Raw genomic sequence first — 22,420 nt, forward strand, 5'->3', positions numbered from 1 at the left:
TTGTTTAGATGTGTTTTGCTTAATCTCCAAATATTTGGGAATTTTCCAGATACCTCTTTGATTTCTAATTAATTTTTACTGTGGTTAAAGAATATAATTGTAAAATTTCAATCCTTTAAGATTTTCTGACACTTGTTTTATGGCACAAAGCATAGTCTATCTTGGTAAATGGTCTACATACACTGGAAAAGAAAGTGCACACTGTTGCTGTTGGCTGGAGTGTTCTATAAATGACAATTAGGTCAAACTGGCTGGAAGTATTTTCAAGTGTTCTAATAATCATTGAAAGAGAGATGTGGAAATCTCTGACTATAATTGTGGATTTGTCTATTTCTTCTTTTAGTTCTATCGGGTTTTGCTTCATGTATTTTGAAGCTCTATTAGTAGGTGCATAGCATTTAGAATACCTTCTTGAAATACTAATCACTTCAATATTATGAAATAATATTCTATATCCCTTCTAAAATTCTGTGCTCTAAAAATCGACTCTGTCTGATATTAATATAACCAGTCCACATTCCTTTAATTTATGGTAACAGCATTTTTCCATTCTTTGACTTTTTACTTACTTGTGTCCGTACTTTTAAGGGGATTTTCTTATGGAAAGCGTAGAAGTTTTATCCTTTCAAAGGGTTTCATTTCTTTGGTGTATTTAGACCATTCACATTTAATGTGATTTAAAAAATATGTTTGTGTTTAAATTTTCCATCTTGCTATTTGTTTTCTACATACCCCATTGCTGGTTCTTCCTTATTTTATTCTGCCTTATTTTTTGTTTTATTTTGTGGAAGTTCTAAGGTTTACAATATACCTGTTTAACTGATCACAGCCTACCTTCAAGTATTATTATGTCACTTCACATAGGACATAAGAACCTTACAAAAGAATACTTGCATTTACCCCTCCCCCACCTTTATCCTAATGTTATATGTTATGAAACCCGTAATTCATTGTGATTACTTTTCCTTTAAAGAGCCAAATAAATTAAAAAGAAATTCAGAAATAAATTTAAAAAGAAGAAACTTTAATATTTACCCATATATTTACCATTTTATGTGTTCTTGATTTCATTGTGTAAATCCAAATTTCCAACTCATACCCTTTTCTTATGCATTATGGACTTTTAAACTTCTGGCTTCCACTGTTTCTATCTGCTGACCTTCTTTCTTCCTCTGTATGTAATGTTTCTTTTTTCCTTGGCTGTTTTTAGGATTTTTCTCTTTATTACTGGTTTTAAGAAATTTTATGTTAATGGCCCTTGGTATGGTTTCCTCCCCCTCCTCCTTCTCCTTTTCCTGCTTGGGGCTCATTATGATTCTTGGATTTGTGGATTTAGAGATTTCATTAATTTTGTCCAAATTTTGACCATTATTCAAATCTTTGTTCTGTAACTCTCTACTCTCCTTCTGGGACTCTAATTACACTTGTGTTAGGTTGCTTGATGTTGTCCATAGCTCACAGATTCTGTTTTCCTTTTCAGTTTTTTTTCTCTCATTTTCATTTTGTATTGTTCTAGTATTACTATGTCTTCAAATTCAACAATATTTTCTTCTTCAGTGTCTCAGCTGCTGTTATTCCCATTAAGTATACTATTTTCATTTTAGACATGGTATTACTTATGTGTTCAAGTTAGATTTGGGGTTTTATTTACCCTTCTCTTTCTCTCCAAACCTTGCTCATGTTTTCTTCTGCCTTTTTGAACACATGGAGAATATTTAAAATAGTGGTTTTAATCTCCTTGTCTACTAATTCTCTCACTGATGTCATTTCTTTGTCTGTTTGTATTGACTGATTTTTCTCTTGGTTATACATTGTATTTCTGGGTCCAGGGCTTTTAGTCTATTTCTGATTTGGCCCTACCACTGAGGCAATATATTTCTGAGGGTACTACTCAATCCCTTGCATCTTAGGAGGAGTTTCCACTCTGGTTGGTGGGAATATAAACTTTATCTTGCTCTGCTGCCTACTGTTGGCTATTTCCCTGGCCTTGGTAGTTTCAACATACAAAAGTACTGTCAGCCAAAGACTTCAGGGAAATTCTCCTGCATACTTCTATCGTTCTCCATATATGTAGTTCTTTCCTCTCTGGTACTCTTGTGCTGTGAACTCTACATGCCTTGACCACCTTAAACTCTGAACTCTGTTTCTTTAACTCAGAGAAACTGCTGGATTTTGTTTTAATTTCTCTTTCCTGGACTTTTGTCTGGAGATTCTCTCCAGAGACTATGTTGGGACAATTGTAGGGCTTGTTTCCCTTCTCTTAGGGATGACTGCTCTGTGTTGTGTTGCTGCTCCAGAGCCTGAAAAACCATTGTTTTACATATATTTTTCTGGTGTTTTAGTTGTTTAAGGTGAGAGGGTAAATTCCACTCTTGATTGGAAGCAGAAGTTCAGCTATACCACTTTTAATACTTTGTATTCTCATCTTACTATGTAGGTAAGTTTGCGTGGAGAAACATTCAATTGTTTCTTGCTTTTAGAAGACTTTCCTTAATCATGAACTAAATGTCTGGGAATTAACTATGGTCCAAACTGAATGAGCTCACTAGATACCATCAGAAAATAATGTTCAATCCAAATCTGTGCCTTGAAATTCCCACGGAAGTTGGAATTGGCGGATATGATCCCTTAATAAAATACCTTCCTCTGCAGTAAAAAGGAGTGCGTACACTCTCACCTTTTTAAAATTTGCAATCTTGTGATTCATTACACTATCCATTGTGAGTTGAAAGCTTACCATCTGTTATAGAAAACAAGATATTCTATTCTATATGAATAATAATTTTTTAATTTTTCCAAATTACAAAAATTTTTTTAAATGATGAAACTAATGTAATGGTATATGTCCATTATATCTCAACAACAGCAAAAAGGAATAAAGATCTAGGTTCCCTCCATCTCCTCAATTCATTTTCCAGAAAAAATTATGTTTTCTATATCTCTATTTATGTATGAATTGTAACTTGATTTTTAAAACTTAATATAGGGGCTTCCCTGGTGGCTCAGTGGTTAAAAATCCGCCTGCCAATGCAGGGGACACGGGTTCAAGCCCTGGTCTGGGAAGATCCCACATGCCACGGAGCAACTAAGCCCGTGTGCCACAACTACTGAGCCTGTGCTCTAGAGCCCACGAGCCACAACTACTGAGCCCATGTGCCACAACAACTGAAGCCCGCGCACCACAACGAAGAGTAGTCCCTGCCCACTACAACTAGAGAAAGCCTGCACACAGCAACGAAGACCCAACACAGCCAAAAATAAATAAATAAAATAAACTTATTTTTTAAAAAACTTAATATAATGTGATACCTTTCCATGTTAGTACACATAAAGCTTACTTTCTTTTCTTTTTCTTTTGCATGAAAGAGTCTTTAAATTCTATAGCATTTTACAATTTTCAAAAGTTTCACCCACATCGTTTCATATAATCCCATAATAATCCTTTTTTCCCCCACCCCCTATATTACCCTTCCCCCCTTCCCTCTCCCCACTGGTAACCACTAGTTTGTTCTATCTGTGAGTCTGCTTCTTTTTTGTTTTATCCACTAATTTGTTGTATTTTTTAGACTCCACATATAAGTGATATCATACAGTATTTGTCCTTCTCTGTCAGACTTATTACACTTAGTATAATGCCCTCCAAGTCCATGCATGTTGTTTCAAATGGAAAAATTTTCATTCTTTTTTTTATGGTGGAGTAGTATTCCATTGTATATATATACCACATCTTCATTATCCATCCATTTATTGAGGGACACTTAGCTTGCTTCCATTATACTTTCTTTTCAATAGCTGCATTTTATTCCATTTTCTGGATAGTGTGGTTTTATTATAAAGATCCAGAGGGTGACTTTATTAGACAACTGGCCTTACTTTCTACTTTTTATTAGATGTGGGCTATAGATGAATTATTCTAAAACTAAAGTTATCTTCAATAGACGTATCATACTTGCACTTATTTTCTTGCCAATAGTCACCACATAGTCATATTCAATCTGTAGATACACAGTTCTAAAGCAGTTTATCTTAAAGAGCACACAGAGAACTACAGACCAAGAGTTGGTACAGTTTGATAATGCTTGTTTGAGATTTTTTTTATCCTAATGGGTTAGATGAACATCTGGTTAACTACTGTTGTTTGTTTTGTTTTAAATGTCAGGCCAATATTATTATTGCAGCACTGGTCAATTGTGTAGAATTTTGGGACCTAGACTGCTCATAGCTCACTGTTCAACTGGAAGAGGGTGCCCTTCATCCCACTTTGATTACATATATCCATTTTCTAAATTCTCATTTAGCATCTGCATCTCTCATTAGGGTTTTCAATAATACATGGTTTTACTGTTAACCAACATTTTAATGTTTATCTTCCAGTTCCCCAAGGAGCCTGTAACCTCTGAGGTAAGGGAGATCACAGTGCTGTCAACTGTTGGTTTCCCCAAGGAATCCACCTCTTTGTGAAAGCTGGACGATCATCTTGCCAGTCTTGCAAAGAGCTGCAGTGAGCTTTACTGAAGCTGGGTTTATAACTCAGTGATGCAAACAAGGCTGGCAGCTTAATATATTTCTTTCTTAGCATGAATTTGTACTGCAGTAAGGGGATTGGGTAAGGGCAAGTTTGTGTTACTGTGGTGAGAAAGAATTGGTTAAATGTTTTATTATGCTCTGTTTTTTATAAATTAGTGTTTTGCATGCATGACATCTTGTCAAATGAAAAACTCATGGCTGTGCTGACAGTGTAGCCTAACTTCACCCTAATGCAATGAGTTCTTTGCCATCACATTTGGATGCCTTCTATTCCTTTCACTGTAGGTTAGTTTTTTCTCCTTACTCCTTCAGAGTAAACCAAGTTTGTGCTGTCACTCCAACATTGCCCAAGGGCAATGTTATACACTAACAGGGTTCAGTAAGTGCTTGCCAAATGAATAAAGATTTTTCCTATAAAATTTCTTGAAAAAGTCACCTAGATGCAGTAAAGCTTTTAAATTTACCAAAAAACAAAACACCTATTTAATAAACTATCTTAACATTCAAATACAGTATACTATGGAAAATATAATCAGCCAGTGAGTTATACAGAGAAACTTTATCTTGTACAATATACAGGAATTTTCGCCCAAAAGTCCATTCAGCAATAGTTAATTTGAACACTTCTCATAAACTCTGCAACTGTACCATATCTTACTTTGAATTCCTATTTCTAATTTCTACTAGATTTTGAGAAGCTAATGAAAAACAAAATAGGTATTGGTTTGGTTAAAAACAGATACTCAAGCTTAAAAGTGGAAGGATCTGCCTTCTTGTTGAAGATGTTATGCACCCCAAGCAATTACTAGTAAAGATAATTGATAATTAGATGTGAAAGACTCAAAGGATTATCTAGTTCATTTAGTTTGTTTTACAGATCAGAAAACAAATGAAAATGTATTCATGATCACAAAACCAATTAGTTGCAGAGCCTGTTTTTTTGTTTTTAGCCCACTGCTCTTGCAGTGCGGTTTTGCCTTGGATCAGGAAAAAGAGAAAGGTAAAAGCTGCAAAAATCCTAGGAGGAATGAGATTTTCTCTATCAGTTACCTTCTTTTCTCCCCATAGATTTAACTAAGTGCTAAGTCCCAGAAGACTAACTGGGATGTTTACTGTGTGGTTTCCTTTTCGAAATTTGGGGAATTAAAGGGGGTCCTAACACCTACATGAAAATCTTAACTCAATGACGTATTTTTGGGTCTCTATCAATCCACTCTTCCTTCCATCAACTATCAGATCAAGAAAAGACCTTAGAGGGACTTCCCTGGTGGCACAGTGGTTAAGAATCCACCTGCCAATGCAGGGGACACAGGTTCGAGCCCTGGTCCAGGAAGATTCCACACGCTGTGGAGCAACTAAGCGCGTGCGCCACAACTACTAAGTCTGCGCTCTAGGGCCTGCGAGCCACTACTACTGAAGCCCGTCTGCTACAACTACTGAAGCCCACGCGCCTAGAGCCTGTGCTCCGCAACAAGAGAAGCCACCTCAGTGAGAAGCCCACGCACAGCAACAAAGAGTGGCCCCCGCTCGCCGCAACCAGAGAAACCCTGCATGCAGTAATGAAGACCCAATGCAGCCAAAAATAATAAAATAAATTTATTTTTTAAAAAAGAAGGAGGGCTTCCCCGGTGGCGCAGTGCTTGAGAGTCCGCCTGCCGATGCAGGGGACGCGGGTTCGTGACCCGGTCCAGGAGGATCCCACGTGCCGCGGAGCGAGCGGTGGGCCCGTGAGCCATGGCCACTGGGCCTGCGCGTCCGGAGCCTGTGCTCCGCAACGGGAGAGGCCACAGCAGTGAGAGGCCCGCGTACCGCAAAAAAAAAAAAAAAAGAAAGAAAGAAAATGACAACTTGGTTTAAAAAAAAAAAAAAAAGACCTTAGAAACTACCTCATCCATTTATTTTGTTTCACCAATCAAAAAACTGAGGCTCAGAAACAAATAGGAATTTATACTTGACAATACTTTGGGGGAAAAAAATAAGTATTATCCCTTTATACAGGGAGCAGTAGTGTAGTTAGAAACAAAACAATTAACTCCTGAAACCAAGTTTCAAGTATCCTAACACAGAATAATAAAATTGTGATTTTCTCTTTTCAACAATAAGAAATTTCAGGCTATGTTGTATGCCACATCACACATGCACAATTAAATTACAAACAATCACACACGTATTAAAAGGAGGCTAACATAAGAAAACGGCCCTCTCACAGCACCAGGCTGCCCTCTCTGTGAATTGTGAGATGCTAAATACTTATATTTTGCAAACTTTTATTTAAGAAGTTGTCATCCAAGGCTATTTCATTGAGACAAAAATACACGTTCTCTCGTTTTGAAAGTGATATGATGCTTATTTAATCCTGAAATGGAACAGTAATTCCCCATTTTTGTTTCAAGTGGTAATCTTTGCTTACGTACCTAGGAGGCGGGGGATGTTCCTTCCAGTCACTGGGTATGAGGTTATAAATGCTCTCAGAAGAGCACATTGGATCCATGGCCACCAAATGAGTCCTTAAAACTACTCAGCTTTTTTCCTCATTATAACAATATCTCCATCCCTTTCTTCATCGCTTCCCCTTTCCTCTTCTACTCTCTTGCCTTCTCAAGGAACTAAGGCTTCTCTCTTTCACACAATTCCCCTTTGACGTCTTCTTAGCTGTCCTCTCTTGGGAAGAAAATAAAATCTCTCTTCTATTACTCTTGGGATCACTTAGCGTTGTTGACGGCGCGACTGCCCTGGAAACAGTTACTAGGCAACGGGGAAGTGGAAGGTGGCCCTGCAAACTACCTTTCCTCTCTTCCCTCTCTCGGCAGCTCCTTTTCTCTCAGAGAACTTCAACCTGAAAACCACTGTTTATATGTACCTTTGGGAGTAAAGGGGTGAAGACTGGCGTCCTCTTAAAAATGTTGCTCTTTCCTGTTTCTGTGTAGTTGGAGAAAAAGATAAAACGCTAGCAGAGACACGCGCAGCACCGAACCTGGCGTGCCGGCGTCGCACAATAACATTCTTGTGCGCAGGTGCCTACCCGGTGGGGGCGGGGCGAGCGGCTGAGGCCACGCAGACGCACGTCCGACGTCGGGAGCAGGACGAGAGAGGGAGGAGCCCGAGGAGCGGAGCCGGCTCGGGTGGGTGGAGCGCGGGACGAGTCACTTACCCGGTGCTGGGCTGCTCCGGCCGTGGGCGTGGCACGAGGACGTGGAAGCCGACCTCGGCGCAGGCGCAAAGGCCGCTGTGCGGAAGCCGGGTGGGACAAGCGAGGCGGGACAAGCGAGGCCTGGGCTCAAGGCTGTGGGCCGTCCTGGGCGGGGGCCCGAGGTGTCGGGTTGCAGCCCGAGGTGGCACTGGCGGCTCCCGGACGCTCCTTCCCATTTCCTTTCTTTTCCCCCGTCTTCTCAGTGTGATTTTCTTGGTGAGTTATTTGAGGAGAAAGGGAAACTGTAGAAACCAGTCTGTTCCCATCGCATGCCTTTCCCGCTCCGTGCCTTCCCCTTTGCGCTGCTCGGCGGTGATCCCAGCGCTCTGTCCGCGCCCGCCTTCTAGGCTGCTTACGTCCCGGGCTCAGCCCTGCCGCCACCTGTGCGGGCGCGGCGGCGCCCCGCCGTCCTCCCGGTTCGCCTGTCGCGGCCCGTCCTCCCCTGGGCCACCTGCCTCGCTTTATCCTGCACCTCGCCCCTTCTCCGCCAGTTTACCTCTTGATCGGGCCCCTCCTCTTAGGTCTTTGTTTTTTAAACGAGAAGCCTAAACCTGAAGGAGAAGCCTTTTGAACGGGCCCTTGAGTTGTTGCCTTTTTTTTTTTTTTGGTGTCCTTTTTTGAAAACGATCTTAGAAGAGGTTTTATTCCGTTTGAACCATTTGGTCTTCCGTGAACCTACTTATTCGCATATGACTGCTGAAGGAAGCTCACCATCCCGAGGCTTTGAAAGACATTTTGGCAATATGGTTCTGAACCAACAGTATAGAGGCCACTCTGCCCGAAGGGGACTAAGGATGCTCCAAGATAAGAGAAGGCCAGTTTTGGTCATCTCACTGCCAGGGTGCTCGGTGGAGGGATTAAAACAGCCTGGTGGCTTGGTTAATTTAAAAGGGTTTGCTGAATGTGTGGGTCCTTATCATCTTGGGCTCTTAGTGAATTTCATTAGACAAGAATAAATTTAGTTTTTTCTTATCCAGTTGGTCAGGTTTGTATTTTTTATCCCAGGCGTTTAACAAACATTTTATTTCAGATGATTGGCACCTTGTGGGTGATGTTCCTGTTCTTCACATCGGATTTTCTGTTTTGAAACAAAACAGTTTATATGTATATGCCACTTTGCCCTTTTCCTTTCCACTTTGAGTATTTTACGTTTTGGGGTTTTTTGCTTAGCATGTATAGAGAAGAATAATGTTCTCTATATATGCTAAGATTTGAACTAAGGACTCAGAATGATAATACCGTTAAGCCAAGTGGACAGTCATTGGCCAAAGTTTATAAACTTTCTAATTAGAAGGAATGCTTTAGGACTGTTCATGTGAATCAGTTCCTAAAAGAGCCAATAAAGGCAAAGCATGATTTCTGCAGTTAGTAAGCACCCACTGGCTTTAGCTAGTCTTGACTTTCTGCTGTTACTGAATACAGTAATTTCACTGATGTCAGTATGTTTATTATGGTTTTAAAAACACTAAACAGAATTTAAGGTCTCAGTGTAGTGTATTCAGTGCACCGTCTTAATGAAGTTGTTCAATCATTTGGAAAGGAACTTTTTTCCTTTAGATACTTGGTCTGTAATTCTTCTTGCCTTTTGAAAGTATGTTTACAAAGAATGCATTTCTAATTTTTATAATTCCCTCAAAATGGCAGTCCTATTCAAGGAAATGCCTATGTTCAGTATGTCCACAGAGAATTAGTATTGGTGTACCATCAGAGGTGGTGAACTTTTTCTGTAAAGGGCTAGATAATAAATGTTTTAGGCCTTTGCAGCCCAGATGGATCCTTTCGAAACTACTCAGCTCTACCATTATAGCTCAAAAGCAGCCAAAGACAATATTTAACAAATGAAAAAAATGAATGAGCAAAGTTTTGTTCCCATGAAACTTAATTTACAAAAATAGGGGTGGGCCAGATTTGGCCTGTGGGTTGTAGTTTGCACAGACCCCTTATATGAATGAATGGTTGTACATACAAATTAGGTTTTTTCGCTAAGTATTATTTTAATCTACTTAAATGAATAAAATGGGCAGAGGTGGGACTATAAATAGGACAACTGGGAGGAAAATAAACCCTTTCTAAAGACATATTCTTTACAATATTTTTCTAAGTTATAGAATTGCAAAGGGTACTTAAAGAGGCTTTTGACTTAGATACGCAAGACCTTAAAGATATCTAACAGCGTAAGACTACCAACAGGAAAGGCTTAGGCAGCTTGATTCTAAGATAAAGGCAAAGATGAGTGGTGAACTTGGAAAATGCTTTGATTGTAAGACCCCTGTGATTACCACATGGCACTGAAGTGTGGTCCTTCCTCCTCGCAGTTTCAGTCAGCTGACTGACTGAAGGCTTGTTAAGAGGAGTTTTCCTTAGTAGTCAGAAGCAGCAAAGCTTCTAACCTTCTGCGGGTTAGTTTATATCCTAATATATTTGCATTTTTTTCGTATTACTTATGGGAAAACAATTTATTGTAAAAATGCAGTAATTTTTTAAGAATTTTAAAAAAACCTTAGAATGTCTGTCTTCATAAAATAGTGGACTAGATTTAGTCATCCTTAGAAATTATTAATAGAGATTGTATTAAAACAGGATGACAAGTATAATCATGGCATAAATATTTTCAAAAGTTCATTGAACTGTAGCCAGTTCTCATCATGAAATAATTTTTGAGGTGCTATGCCTTAATTTGGGAGAGTAATAACAAATATTTTAAATGGGTAACAAATGCTAAATCATTTTCACTAAATAGATTTTGACAATTTCCCAGAAGTATTCTAGGTAATTTTATAATGGAATTGAAAATTTCTGGACTATTTTGGAAGTAAAAATTGATAATGGGTTTAATATGATTTGGGCTGATTATCAATCATCTAGTGGTAAATGTAGGAAAATATCACTGTAAATAGTTTCCTGAAAATTAATATGTATTTCTGTTTTAAAAGTATATAACTTTGTTATCATTCTTAGGAAATAATTTAAAAACCTTTTAAAAAGTGGTTTCTGTACTTTTTTTCCTGGAATTCTTCAGTTTTGATCAGCTTGCCACAGTAAAATTGTTAAGTTTCATACTTCGAGGTCACACAGTACTTAACTTAATATGTACATGTGGACATTCTGTTTTTTAAAGTTCTTGCTGTGATACTGACACATCACTGCCTTTCCATTTATCTGTTTGAATGGCAAGTGTCTTTCATGTCAAAAAAGTGTCCATTGGAACTAGTGGATCAAAAAACTCCACTGTAAGTGATAAGAAAACCTATTTAAAAAGTATTAATGTATAATGGAGTGGTATATACTATCCCCTGAGAAATTAGTTTACTAAAATATTTTTTGTGTAGAACTTGGCTCTACAAAAAATATTTCAGAACATCAATGATTCAGTAAAACCTGAGTACTTAATGATCAAGAGATTTAGTCTTTAAGTACTGTTTTTGTTTCTTGACTCTTATGTGATTGACTTGCATTTAATTTGAAATAGTTTTGTTCTTTGGCTGAAGAAAAATTGCCTATTCATAACCCCTGTATTGAAAAACGTATTAAAATATAAGTAAATGGAAAAGTCTAATAGCATGGCTTTGAATCATAAAGGAAAATGATATGCAGTTGGTCCTCACTTTTCACAAGTTCTATATTTGTGAATTCTACTCGCTAAAATTTATTTATAACCCAAAATTAATACTTGTAGCACTTTTGCAATCATTCACGGTCACGTGAACAGTGGTGAAAAATTTGAGTCAGGAGATATGCATTCCAAGCTGGAGTTAAACAAGGTGATGCTCTGCCTTCTTGTTTCAGCTCCTACTATAAACAAGTGTCTTTTGAATTCTATTTAAGTGCCACATTTTTTGCATTTTTGTGCTTCTAGCTGGTGATTTTGCTGGTTAAAATGGCCCCCAAGCAGAGCGCTGAAGTGCTACTCATGTTCCTAAGACACTAAGGCCACGATGTCCCTTACAGAGAAAATGTGTGTGTTAGATAAGTTTCCTTCAGGTGTGTGTTAAAGGCTGAGTTCAATGGTAATGAATCACTATGTATATATATTAAATAAGATGTCTTTAAGCAGAAACACACATAAAACATTACGTATTGATTGGTTGCCAAAAATGTTGTGACCAGAGGCTCACAGGAACCTAACCCTGTATTTCCCCTAGGAGCAATGGTTCAATATTCATTAATTCATATTCATGGTGACATGATAGAACATAACTACCATGAATAATGAAAATTGACTATATTACCTCTTAAGTAAAAATGCAGTTTCCAGATAAAAGTTACATGCTGTGGGCATTATTCCATCTTCTCTTGTCTTTTGGTTGGCTTACAGTGAATGTTGAAACCCTAAAATGAGTTTGTGGCTAAATGTTACAAAATTTAGTATGTAGCTTCTTTAATTTTCTTTAAAAATGATAATGTTAGAGCAATTAATACCTGCCTTCTGCTAGTTTCAGGAAGATTTTTATGGTGAAGTAATACTGATACAGAATTAATAAGTTGAACTGTCACAATTTTCTACTTTGAATTCATATAAAACAAAGGAAGAATAAGGTTATAAAAGATAAGGTGAAGTTAACTTGCATAATGTTTGTGTTACAGTCTTCTGCTTTTAATGGAGTTGATGTTAAGCATTGTAGCAACCAACATAAAGTGGAAAAGATCAGTTAAAAGATTTAATGCCCATAAAAACAAACCAGCTACTCAGGTAATACACAATTATTACCAATATAGACCTCAGAAAGTTATGCATTGGGAACTAACAAAGAAGACACTCTGTGATGTTATAAGCAAAAGCCACCTGAATAGGAAGTTAATCAGGCTGTTTTATACAGTGTCCTCAAAATAATGTGGTAACGAAGAGTTCCAGAATAAAAGTAGTTTAATAAAAGAAATTGCTGATAGGGTTCAAGTGTACAGTTCTCTGATCCTTGGTTTGTTTCAGGGAAAGGATTAGACTGTGCTTGACAAAACAGTTCTTGATTCACGGATGAGTACACCTGTTTTCTCTGAAGGTTTATAAACAAACCAAACCATAAAAAAATATGCCTAGCTTTGTGCCTAGATATTCTGATTCAATTTATATGTTTTTAGTCTATTGTCATTGAGTGACGGTGGTTAATATTACTATATAAATGGTCTTATGTGCCAACCACCATGCTATGTGCTTTGAATTTATTATAAAATCATTTAAATAGCCAAGAGGTACCCATGTGTGGCAGACACTGTGCTTTTTACAGGAGATATTATTGCATCTAAATCATGTAGTGATTCAGATGGATAAAACAACCTAAAAGAGTAATTCGGATACTCATTTCATAGCCTCAGTCCACTGATCACTAAACATACAGTTAAATCATTGAAAGTTTTAGGTGTCGTGTGAAAGATTTATATTTATCATTTGGTTATGTTGTCTTGTATATCGCTTTGTGGCAGAAATTCGGTACTGTCTAGTAAAACTTTTTTTTTTTTTTTTTTAGTAAAATTTGACCTGTCTTGCATACATTTGTGTTTTAATGGTGAGTATATTTTCAAAGAGGGATTTGACCAGTATGGGGAATTACAGAGCTTCTCCGGATGCCAGAATAAGTTTGTCCTCTTATAATTGGAAACATTCCTGAGTTTTTTTGCTATCACTCTGGAGTCTGGAATTTGAGTTAAGTCTCTCCAATGATGATGTTTATAGGACAGAAATTAAAGTGATGGTCCCATGCACAGAAGGTTATAGATATGTAGCCTTTGACTTTGCTGCTGATTATCAGTTTTTCTTAAGTATTTGCATAATGTTATATCTTTCATTAGCTTTTTTTAAGGCCTTCAACATGAAAAATATGTAAGAATGATTCTTAACAGTGTGCATGTAAAAGGCATGTAAGAAAGAAAATGTCATACCTTTGCCCTATAGTTTGGAAAATTATTTAAGCATCTTATTTATTTATTTTTATAAGCAAATATTTTATTCTGGTTTCTTGTGAATTCTTTGACTAAGAAATTTATGAGTAACATGATAATCTATCAACATTTTCATATAACTAAAGAGAAATTAAATATAAAGAGTATTGTTCAGCTTTTTGTTCAGCAAGTAAAAAGCATTCCAACTCCAAATCATCCTTATTTACATGGGTTATAAACCATGAGACAATTTTCATTATAGGAAAATAAATACTAATTTGATTTAGAATCTTTTTGAAAAAGCATCTATGATACGGCATTTTCTGAATAAAGTGTTGCTCATAGTTACAAATTGTTAAAGTTTTGATTACTCAATATCTTGAGACTTGAAAAGATTGTTAAAAGGATAATATGAAATAAATGAGAATTTGGGTTCAAATACTTTTTTAAATATCCCATAAATTTGGAAGAATGTTAAACAGTGTATGTACTGTGGGCGTGGTTATACTTAATCCTATTGGGATAGTGTTTTGAAATTAGTAACCAAATGTCTTTTTTGTTTGTTTTTATGTTTGAAAGGGCCAAAGCCAGTTTTTAGGTTGGCTTGCGCAGAAAAGTGAAAAGAGAATGCTCCACTTTAACCGATGTCAGCACCTGAAGCAAATAGCTCAGAAATGCTTTTCTAGTACACATGTGAAAACGGATAAACGTGCACAGCTATTTCTTTCAAGAACCTTTGCACTTGCAGAATTAAGGAAGTCATGGCACTCAATCTACTCTCTTGTTGGAGACAAAAATATTATCCTGATGGGACCACCCGGTGCTGGGAAAACAACAGTAGGCAGAATAATAGGTCAGAAACTAGGTTGTTGTGTCATAGATGTGGATAATGATATCCTTGAAAAAACCTGGAATATGAGTGTGTCTGAAAAATTGCAGGATGTTGGTAATGAGCAATTTTTAGAAGAGGAAGGAAAAGCTGTGTTAAACTTCTCTGCATCTGGAAGTGTGATTTCCCTTACTGGGTCCAATCCAATGCATGATGCTAGCATGCGGCATCTGAAGAAAAATGGAATAATTGTTTATCTGGATGTACCTCCAATAGATATAGTTAGTCGTCTAAAATTAATGAAAATAGATAGGATTGTAGGTCAGAATTCTGGAACATCTATGAAAGACTTACTTAAGTTTAGAAGACAGTATTATAAGAAGTGGTACGATACTCGTGTTTTATGTGAAAATGGGGCTTCCCCGGAGGAGGTAGCTGACAAAGTGCTGAATGCAGTTAAAAGATACCAAGATGTGGACTCAGAAACATTCATTTCCACAAGACACATTTGGCCTAAAGACTGTGAACAGAAGGTCCCAACAAAATTCTTCAGTGAAGCTGTGACTGAGGGGTTAGCTCCTGACGGTGGACTTTTTGTTCCTGAGAAGGAGTTTCCAAAATTAAACTTTGGGGAGTGGAAAAGCCTCGTAGGAGCAACGTACGTAGAAAGAGCACAGATACTCTTGGAAAAATGTATACATCCTGCTGACATACCTGCTTCCAGGTTGGGAGAAATGATTGAAACTGCTTATGGGGAAAACTTTGCCTGCTCAAAAATTGCCCCTGTCAGGCACCTGTCAGGCAACCAGTTCATCCTGGAGTTGTTCCATGGACCAACGGGATCATTTAAAGATTTGTCTTTACAGCTCATGCCCCATCTTTTTGCACACTGTATTCCACCAAGTTGTAATTACATGATACTTGTAGCCACCTCAGGAGACACCGGGAGTGCAGTCTTAAATGGCTTTAGTCATCTTAGTAAGAATGACAAGCAAAGAATAGCTGTGACCACATTTTTTCCTGAGGATGGAGTAAGTGATTTTCAAAAAGCACAAATAATTGGCAGTCAGAACGAAAATGGATGGGCAGTAGGTGTCAAGTCAGATTTTGATTTTTGCCAGACATCTATAAAAAGGATTTTTCAGGATTCTGATTTTACTGGCTTTCTTACTGTGGAATATGGAACAGTGTTAAGTTCAGCTAATTCCATAAACTGGGGCCGACTGCTTCCCCAAGTAGTTTATCATGCTTCTGCATACCTTGATCTCGTTAGCCAAGGATTTATTTCTTTTGGAAGCCCAGTCGATGTGTGTATTCCCACAGGAAACTTTGGTAACATTTTAGCAGCAGTGTATGCCAAAACCATGGGAATCCCTATTCGAAAATTTATTTGTGCTTCTAATCAGAACCATGTTTTGACTGATTTTATAAAAACAGGACATTATGATCTAAGGGAAAGAAAATTAGCACAAACCTTTTCACCAGCAATTGACATTCTCAAATCTTCAAACCTGGAGCGACATTTACACTTGATGGCTAATAAAGATGGACAATTAATGACAAGATTATTTAATCAATTAGAAGAGCAGCATCACTTCCAGATAGAAAAGATTCTAGTTGAGAAAATTCAGCAGGATTTTGTAGCTGACTGGTGCTCTGAGGGAGAGTGCCTAGCAGCTATTCACTCTACCTACAATACTTCCGGGTATATTTTGGATCCACACACTGCTGTTGCAAAAGTAGTTGCAGACAGAATGCAAGATAAAACCTGCCCAGTGATCGTCTCATCTACAGCTCATTACTCAAAGTTTGCACCTGCTATCATGCAGGCTTTAAAGATCAAAGAAATCAGTCAGACTTCATCCAGTCAGGTTTATTTACTGAGTTCATACAATGCATTACCTCCACCTCATGAGGCTTTATTGGAGAGAACAAAACAGCAAGAGAAGATGGGGTGCCAGGTCTGTGCGGCTGATGTGAATGTCCTGAAGAGTCACGTGGAAAAACTAGCACAAAATCACTTCATATAGAAGTTTTCTGAGTTAAAAAAAAATGTTCTGGTGATAAGCATGCAATAATTGATCACAAACGTAGATTTGGAATACAAATAACATTTTGGTTTTTATGTAAATATGTATGTCTATATGTAGATCTGTTATCTTTCGGAATTTCAATAGCCTAATCTCTAGATCTGAACATTATACCTACACATGCTCCTTGGATCCTTAATCTGGAAGTGACAGAAAGGTAGCATAGTACACAGACCCTTGTGCTGTGCTTTGCACTCATGAGGGATATATCGGTTTCTACTCCCTCACCCCCACTTTTAAGCAGACCAAAATGTCTGGCATTCAATCTGGCAATTAAAATATTTAAGCATAGTTTTTCCGTAGTACATCTGTAACCATTACCAGTTCTCTATTGAATAGAAAGATAATTTACCACTCTAATGGTTAACTTCTGTGGAGGAAGTAGTAAGCTCATCTATTAAGAAAGGGCTAGTAGTGTTTCTGACTCTCCATTTCGGACTTGTAATTAATTATGTGTATTCTACGCCACCCAGATTAGATAAGTGCTCTGGCCTTCACTCCCCTTTAGATATGTAGAGTTAAGGTGATGTAGTTTGAAAACCAAGACACAAGATTTAAATCCACAATGTAATAATCCACAGAACTACTTAGTAGTGGATACGGAAATAAAATTATGTATCTATTTCAAGAGAAAAGCTTTCCAAAATTCAGAGTATTTGAATAGTCTTCATGGAAGTATGTTTCTAGTTCTACCAGTTTTCCTGTATTATTTGGACTCCATTCCTATATAATTTGTCTATGGTCTCTCTTTTCAATGAACATTGTCTTTTTTGGTAACTAAAATCACATACGGTTGATGCACATATTTAGTTTTTCCTTCTTTGTAGTAACAATACATTATAAACGTGATTTACATTTGTGAATTTCCTGGATGTTTTATTTCTGAATTAAAGATTATCAGTGAAAGGACCTGTTAGTGTAATGGACTGCTCTCAACCACAAGATGGCATTCCTAACATAATTTGTCTTTGCTGATAACATTCTGCTTCATTTTCTGGGAAAACTACCTCCATAAACATATTACAAGTTGTCAAGAAAAAATTGTAATCGTTCAATGAGCCGAAGCAATCTGTTTAAAAAATTTAAAAATTAAACTAATTATGTTAACTTTGGATCTATGGCTTCTAAAATGTACATTTTAAAACCAAAACTTGAAAACTAAGATCCGTTACAAGAAAATAATGGAAGATTCAAAGTTTACTTATTCACGTAGGTCTTAGATATTTTATCATTTGCTTATAAGGATATTTGTTTCAGTAAATGATATGTTTAGAAAACGCATGTAAATTTTCCTGTGTGTATGAGAATGCACTATTTTTCTGAAAGTGGGAGGGACAGTGTTTAAAAAAAATGACATGGGGCTTCCCTGGTGGTGCAGTGGTTAAGAATCCACCTGCCAATGCAGGGGACACGGGTTCGAGCCCTGTTCCGGGAAGATCCCACATGCTGCGAAGCAACTAAGCCCTTACACCACAACTACTGAACCTGAGTTCTAGAGCCCGCGAGCCAAAACTACTGAGCCCGCGAGCCACAACTGCTGAAGCCCGTGCGCCTAGAACCCGTGTTCCACAAGAGAAGCCACTGCAATGAAAAGCCCGTGCACCGCAACAAAGAGTAGCCTCCACTCGCCACAACTAGAGAAAGCCCGCGCAACAAAGACCTAACGCAGCCAAAAATAAATTAATTAATTAAAAAAAAAAAGACATGATTTTTGCCCACAAGAACTGTAATTAAGGAGACAACATGTAAAATTAAATCATGTATTGATACAACACAGAAGAGTTACTGCAAGTTAGGTCATGAGTAAGTGAAAAATGATACAGTCAAGAGCTGTAGGATTACCATGGACCAGTCAGAAAAGGCTTCACAGAGGACACAGAAATAGAGGTAAGTCCTGAAGGATGGCAAGATTTTCTAGGTGAAAAGGAAGGGGAAATACATTTTAGGCAGACAAAGGAAATAGGTATGGTGAGTTGTTCAAGAGGGTACCTGCCTTTATCTGTGGTTGGTTTGTTCTCTGTCCAAAACTTATTTCATGCCTTCACTTTTTCCTAAAACCAACTCTAGCCCTTCCCTCTCAGCTAAAAACCTTGCCTCAGTCAAGAGGAACAAGCCAGCAGTGAAGACATGGTTTCCCACCACCAAATGTCTGAATCTGCTATACCTGTTTCGGTCCTCGCCTGCCTCCCGCTGGGTTGAATTGGGTGGTATTCCTTCAGGTGTGTCTTGGCTTCTGTTCCGGTCAGGGCACTCACATCACTTGCTTCATCAGTTCTCTCCTCTGCTGTTTCTTCAACCTCTCCCCTTTCTTTCTATGCCATTCAGATGCTCTGTTTTCATATCTTATAAAGCATAAGAGCAAACCAAAACTCTAAACATCCACATTTCCCCCCATCTACTCTTTTATTTCTTTACATTCCATTCAAGACCAAGCCTCTTCAAAAATAGTTGTCTGCATATATGGTCTCCACTTTCTTACCTCTCATTTTCTCCAGAGTATGTAAAGTACACTTACAGTTTAAGGAGGAATAATAAGCAACCATGTGCCCCACACCTTGCTTTATGAACAGACCATTCCTCATCTGTGACACCCACTGTGGCTCCTCTGATTACATTTACTTCTCTCCCTCAGAGGCAACCACTATTCTAAATTTTCTCTTCATCATTCCCTTGTTTGTATTACAATTTTGCACTGTTTAGTTTTGCCTCTTTTTAAATTTATGTAAATGGAATCATACTATATATATATTCTTCCATGACCTTTTATTTAAAAACTTTAAAATTCATCCATGCAGATGAGTGAAACCATAGTTCATTAATTTTTAATTACTGTATAATATCCTATAGTATGAATACCATAATCTATCCATTTGCCAGTTAGTAGACATTTAGATTGTCTAATATTTATATGTTCTTGTATCCAATAGGTATACTGTTTTGTAAAATTGTGTTGAAGGCTAGTGAAAATGGACTTCCAAACATTAGTGATTCTTTCTAATGTTGTAAAAATAGATTTCATATCTTGGCTGTATTAAAATAAAAATGTATGGTCTGTTTATGACATGAAAAATTATTATCAGTTCTTAGGCTATGGTTATAATTTCTACCTTATCTTTGAAATTATTTTACCACGTCAAAAAATATAGTGAACTTGTAAGATTTTTGAGAAAAAAGAAAGGAGATTTTTAAATTACATGTTAATGAAAATTGTAAAATATTTTTTCATCAAAATCGAGTTTAGAAGGCAATAAATTGTTCTCTTTGAAGTTTTTGTTAGATTTTAATAGCAACTCACTTTCAAAAACAATCACAGCAAATACTGTTTCTCTCAATCCATTAAAAGTTGCCATTTTTCAAAATGGAAACTTTAAAATAGATATTCCAGAGCTCATAAGAAATGCTAAAATAAGAAAAAAATGCTAGGAATCATTTTGAACAGAAGTTAAAAACATTTTTAAACAACAACAAAAACTCTTTCTGGCACTCTTTAAGGCACAAATATCAATGCACGTTGATGTTTAAATCACTCAACTTTATTTCAGATTAAACTAGGCTTGCTTGTATTCATGGCAACATTAAACTTTAATTTATAACTATATGCCTAGCAATAGGTTTTCTTTTGAAGCCACGTAAAAAAATACTGTTTGGGGTATACTTGACAGCACACGTCCCAGATTTGCAATCCATGTTGTAGTATATCATTTTCTTTTAAATTAGAGAACTTCTAGGTTTTCAATATTTTTTTAAAATTTTATTTATTTATTTATTTATTTATTTATTTATTTATTTATTTAGGCTGTGCCAGCTCTTAGTTGCGGCACGTGGGACCTAGTTCCCTGACCAGGAATCCAACCCAGGTCCCCTGCACTGGGAGCGCGAAGTCTCACCCATTGGCGTGCCAGGGAAGTCCCTCAATATGTTTTGTTTGCAGCACTTACTATCTCATGTTCTCATTGAGTCATTCACTTGCTTTCTGTGCTACGCTGGTCTTTTTATCTGACATTTTTGTCCATTTATGACTTACTTTTTTAATGACTTTACTGCCACTTTAGTGGTCCCCAAAAGCAATTCAATGATGTGACCTGGGTATTGTTTCCGGTGCCAACCTCTAAAGTTGATTCTCTGGTTTTCTGGAGAATCTTTGGCCCATTTATTATCTTTTAATAAATTTATTTTAATTTAAGCTTAAACTTGTTCGGAGTAACTTCTGTTATTTGCAATTAACAACCCTGCTTAATACAGTTCTAAGTGATGATTACAAGTAAAATTAGTGAGATTGGCACCAAGTGATATAGAGTAAACATTTTGAGCTGGGCAAAAATAAGTTAAAGCATTCGGTGGAAATTGACTGGTTATATACAGTTACAGGAAAGAGTATTGTATATTTTATTATTATTTGTAATTTTGTGTTTTACATTGTTTAATCAGTAAAAGTCTTAATAAACTTATGTATACACACACACATTTTTCAGAGAGCCAATTATTACTACCACACTGAATATATGGCAAACACATGACTTCACCTTTCTAAAATCTTAAAATTTTGGAATTGCAAAACATTTAACCCATGGGTTTTGCATAATGGATTGTTAACTTGTTCATTTTAGCACAACACAGTTTCCTAATCTAACAGAAAAGATATGCAAGAAAATAGCATTTCTACTGGATCAAGTGGCCTGGTTAAAATGATTTGACATCCTGGTTTGACAAGATTGGAGATTATTCATATTTGTCTTGAATTTTACAAGGTTCAAATCAAATAGCAGAAGTTTTCAGAAAATAATTTTACTTGCCCTCGATATTACCTTTTTTTTTCTGGGACTATCTCTCCAATCTGTTTGAGATTTTAAATATAATTGGCTGACATAATATTTAAACAACTGCCAAATCAACATGGGTCATTACCAGAAAAAACATCATTTCTTGTAAATTTCACATCTGTTTAGGGTTCTTCTCTATTAAAGTAATGTAACTTAATCCTAAAAGATCTGAAAAGCTTATTTATTCACAGTATTCTGTATACTTTCCAGAAAAAGAGTCAAGTCAAAAGGTACCCCCTTTTCCCTTCAGTGTTGTAGCCTACTATGAAGAAACAGAACGTCTTTCTCTTGAGAAAAGTTGAGTATAATAATATTTTACTGGCAAAAGAAAGAAGGAAAATATTAGTTTAAATTGGGTCAAGAGCATAAAATTTCTACTGGCCGAAAGTCATACCAAAATGAAATGAAATTTTAAGGAGAAAACAATCAAAGCTAAAATATCCTTTGAAATATGCAGGTCATTCTTATCAAAGAGGAAAAAAATACATGTAGGAGCTTTATAACTTTGAAAATGATTACACATAAATTATTTGATTTTCCCAAGACCTCAGAAAGGGACATTATGCAATCTTCCACTAATCACACTTATAGAAGAATTAACGTAAACTAAAATGTACATTTATTGATTTATAATGGTTGATATATCTTTCCAGTGACCACATATTTGGTCTTCTCCACCTAAGACTCCCCATCCCTTTTAAGAAGATACCCTGGAAATAGTAGTTTATTTGGTAAATATGAAGTCAAACCAAAGAGAGAAGGATAGTTTTCAGGGATGTTTCACTCACAATTAACTCTAGTTATCCCACAATATAGAATACCTCTTGAGTGAACAGAATATTCTTACCTGTTTGACTCAAGGTCGTTCTTCTCTGGACAGTGTTAAATATACACTGCTAACTCTTGATCTTTGTATCATCATCCTTCCAGATCACACACTTTGAGTCAACATGTACCTTTTTCAGATTTGTAACAAAACAAAAAATCATAGTTTCAGTCCTTGGGAAGCTTATGGAGAACTTAGGCAAGTAATTCAACTTATTACAAGATCATATGATATATATTATGATCAGAACCAGCCAGAAACATG

At 36.8% G+C, this 22,420-nt stretch overlaps 2 protein-coding genes across 5 annotated transcripts in view; one reads left to right on the forward strand and one right to left on the reverse strand.

Moving 5' to 3' along the window:
* The window catches only part of ENKUR (enkurin, TRPC channel interacting protein), a 29,784-nt gene extending 21,891 nt beyond the window's left edge, over window positions 1–7,893 (reverse strand). The window contains exon 1 of one of the 3 annotated variants that reach the window (XM_067703379.1): window positions 7,679–7,893. In XM_067703379.1, coding sequence (XP_067559480.1) covers window positions 7,679–7,893 — 215 coding nt within the window. Of the gene's footprint in view, window positions 1–6,941; window positions 7,584–7,678 lie in introns of those variants that run through there. The other 2 variants (XM_067703398.1, XM_067703388.1) reach the window with 2 other exon arrangements.
* Window positions 7,794–19,583, forward strand: THNSL1 (threonine synthase like 1). 2 transcript variants are annotated; one of them, XM_067703361.1, is made up of 3 exons: window positions 7,794–7,933; window positions 13,180–13,218; window positions 14,171–19,583. In XM_067703361.1, exons 2-3 carry the CDS (start codon window positions 13,216–13,218, stop codon window positions 16,448–16,450), a joined length of 2,283 nt encoding a protein of 760 aa, XP_067559462.1. In that variant the 5' UTR covers window positions 7,794–7,933; window positions 13,180–13,215; the 3' UTR covers window positions 16,451–19,583. The 2 variants fall into 2 exon arrangements, with proteins under 2 accessions (XP_067559462.1, XP_067559470.1); XM_067703369.1 differs by lacking the exon at window positions 13,180–13,218 and having other exon boundaries at window positions 7,799–7,933.
* The last annotated feature ends 2,837 nt before the right edge of the window (window positions 19,584–22,420 follow it).

Source organism: Pseudorca crassidens, chromosome 1, assembly GCF_039906515.1.
Source record: "Pseudorca crassidens isolate mPseCra1 chromosome 1, mPseCra1.hap1, whole genome shotgun sequence".
In the NCBI taxonomy this organism is placed as follows: domain Eukaryota; kingdom Metazoa; phylum Chordata; class Mammalia; order Artiodactyla; family Delphinidae; genus Pseudorca; species Pseudorca crassidens.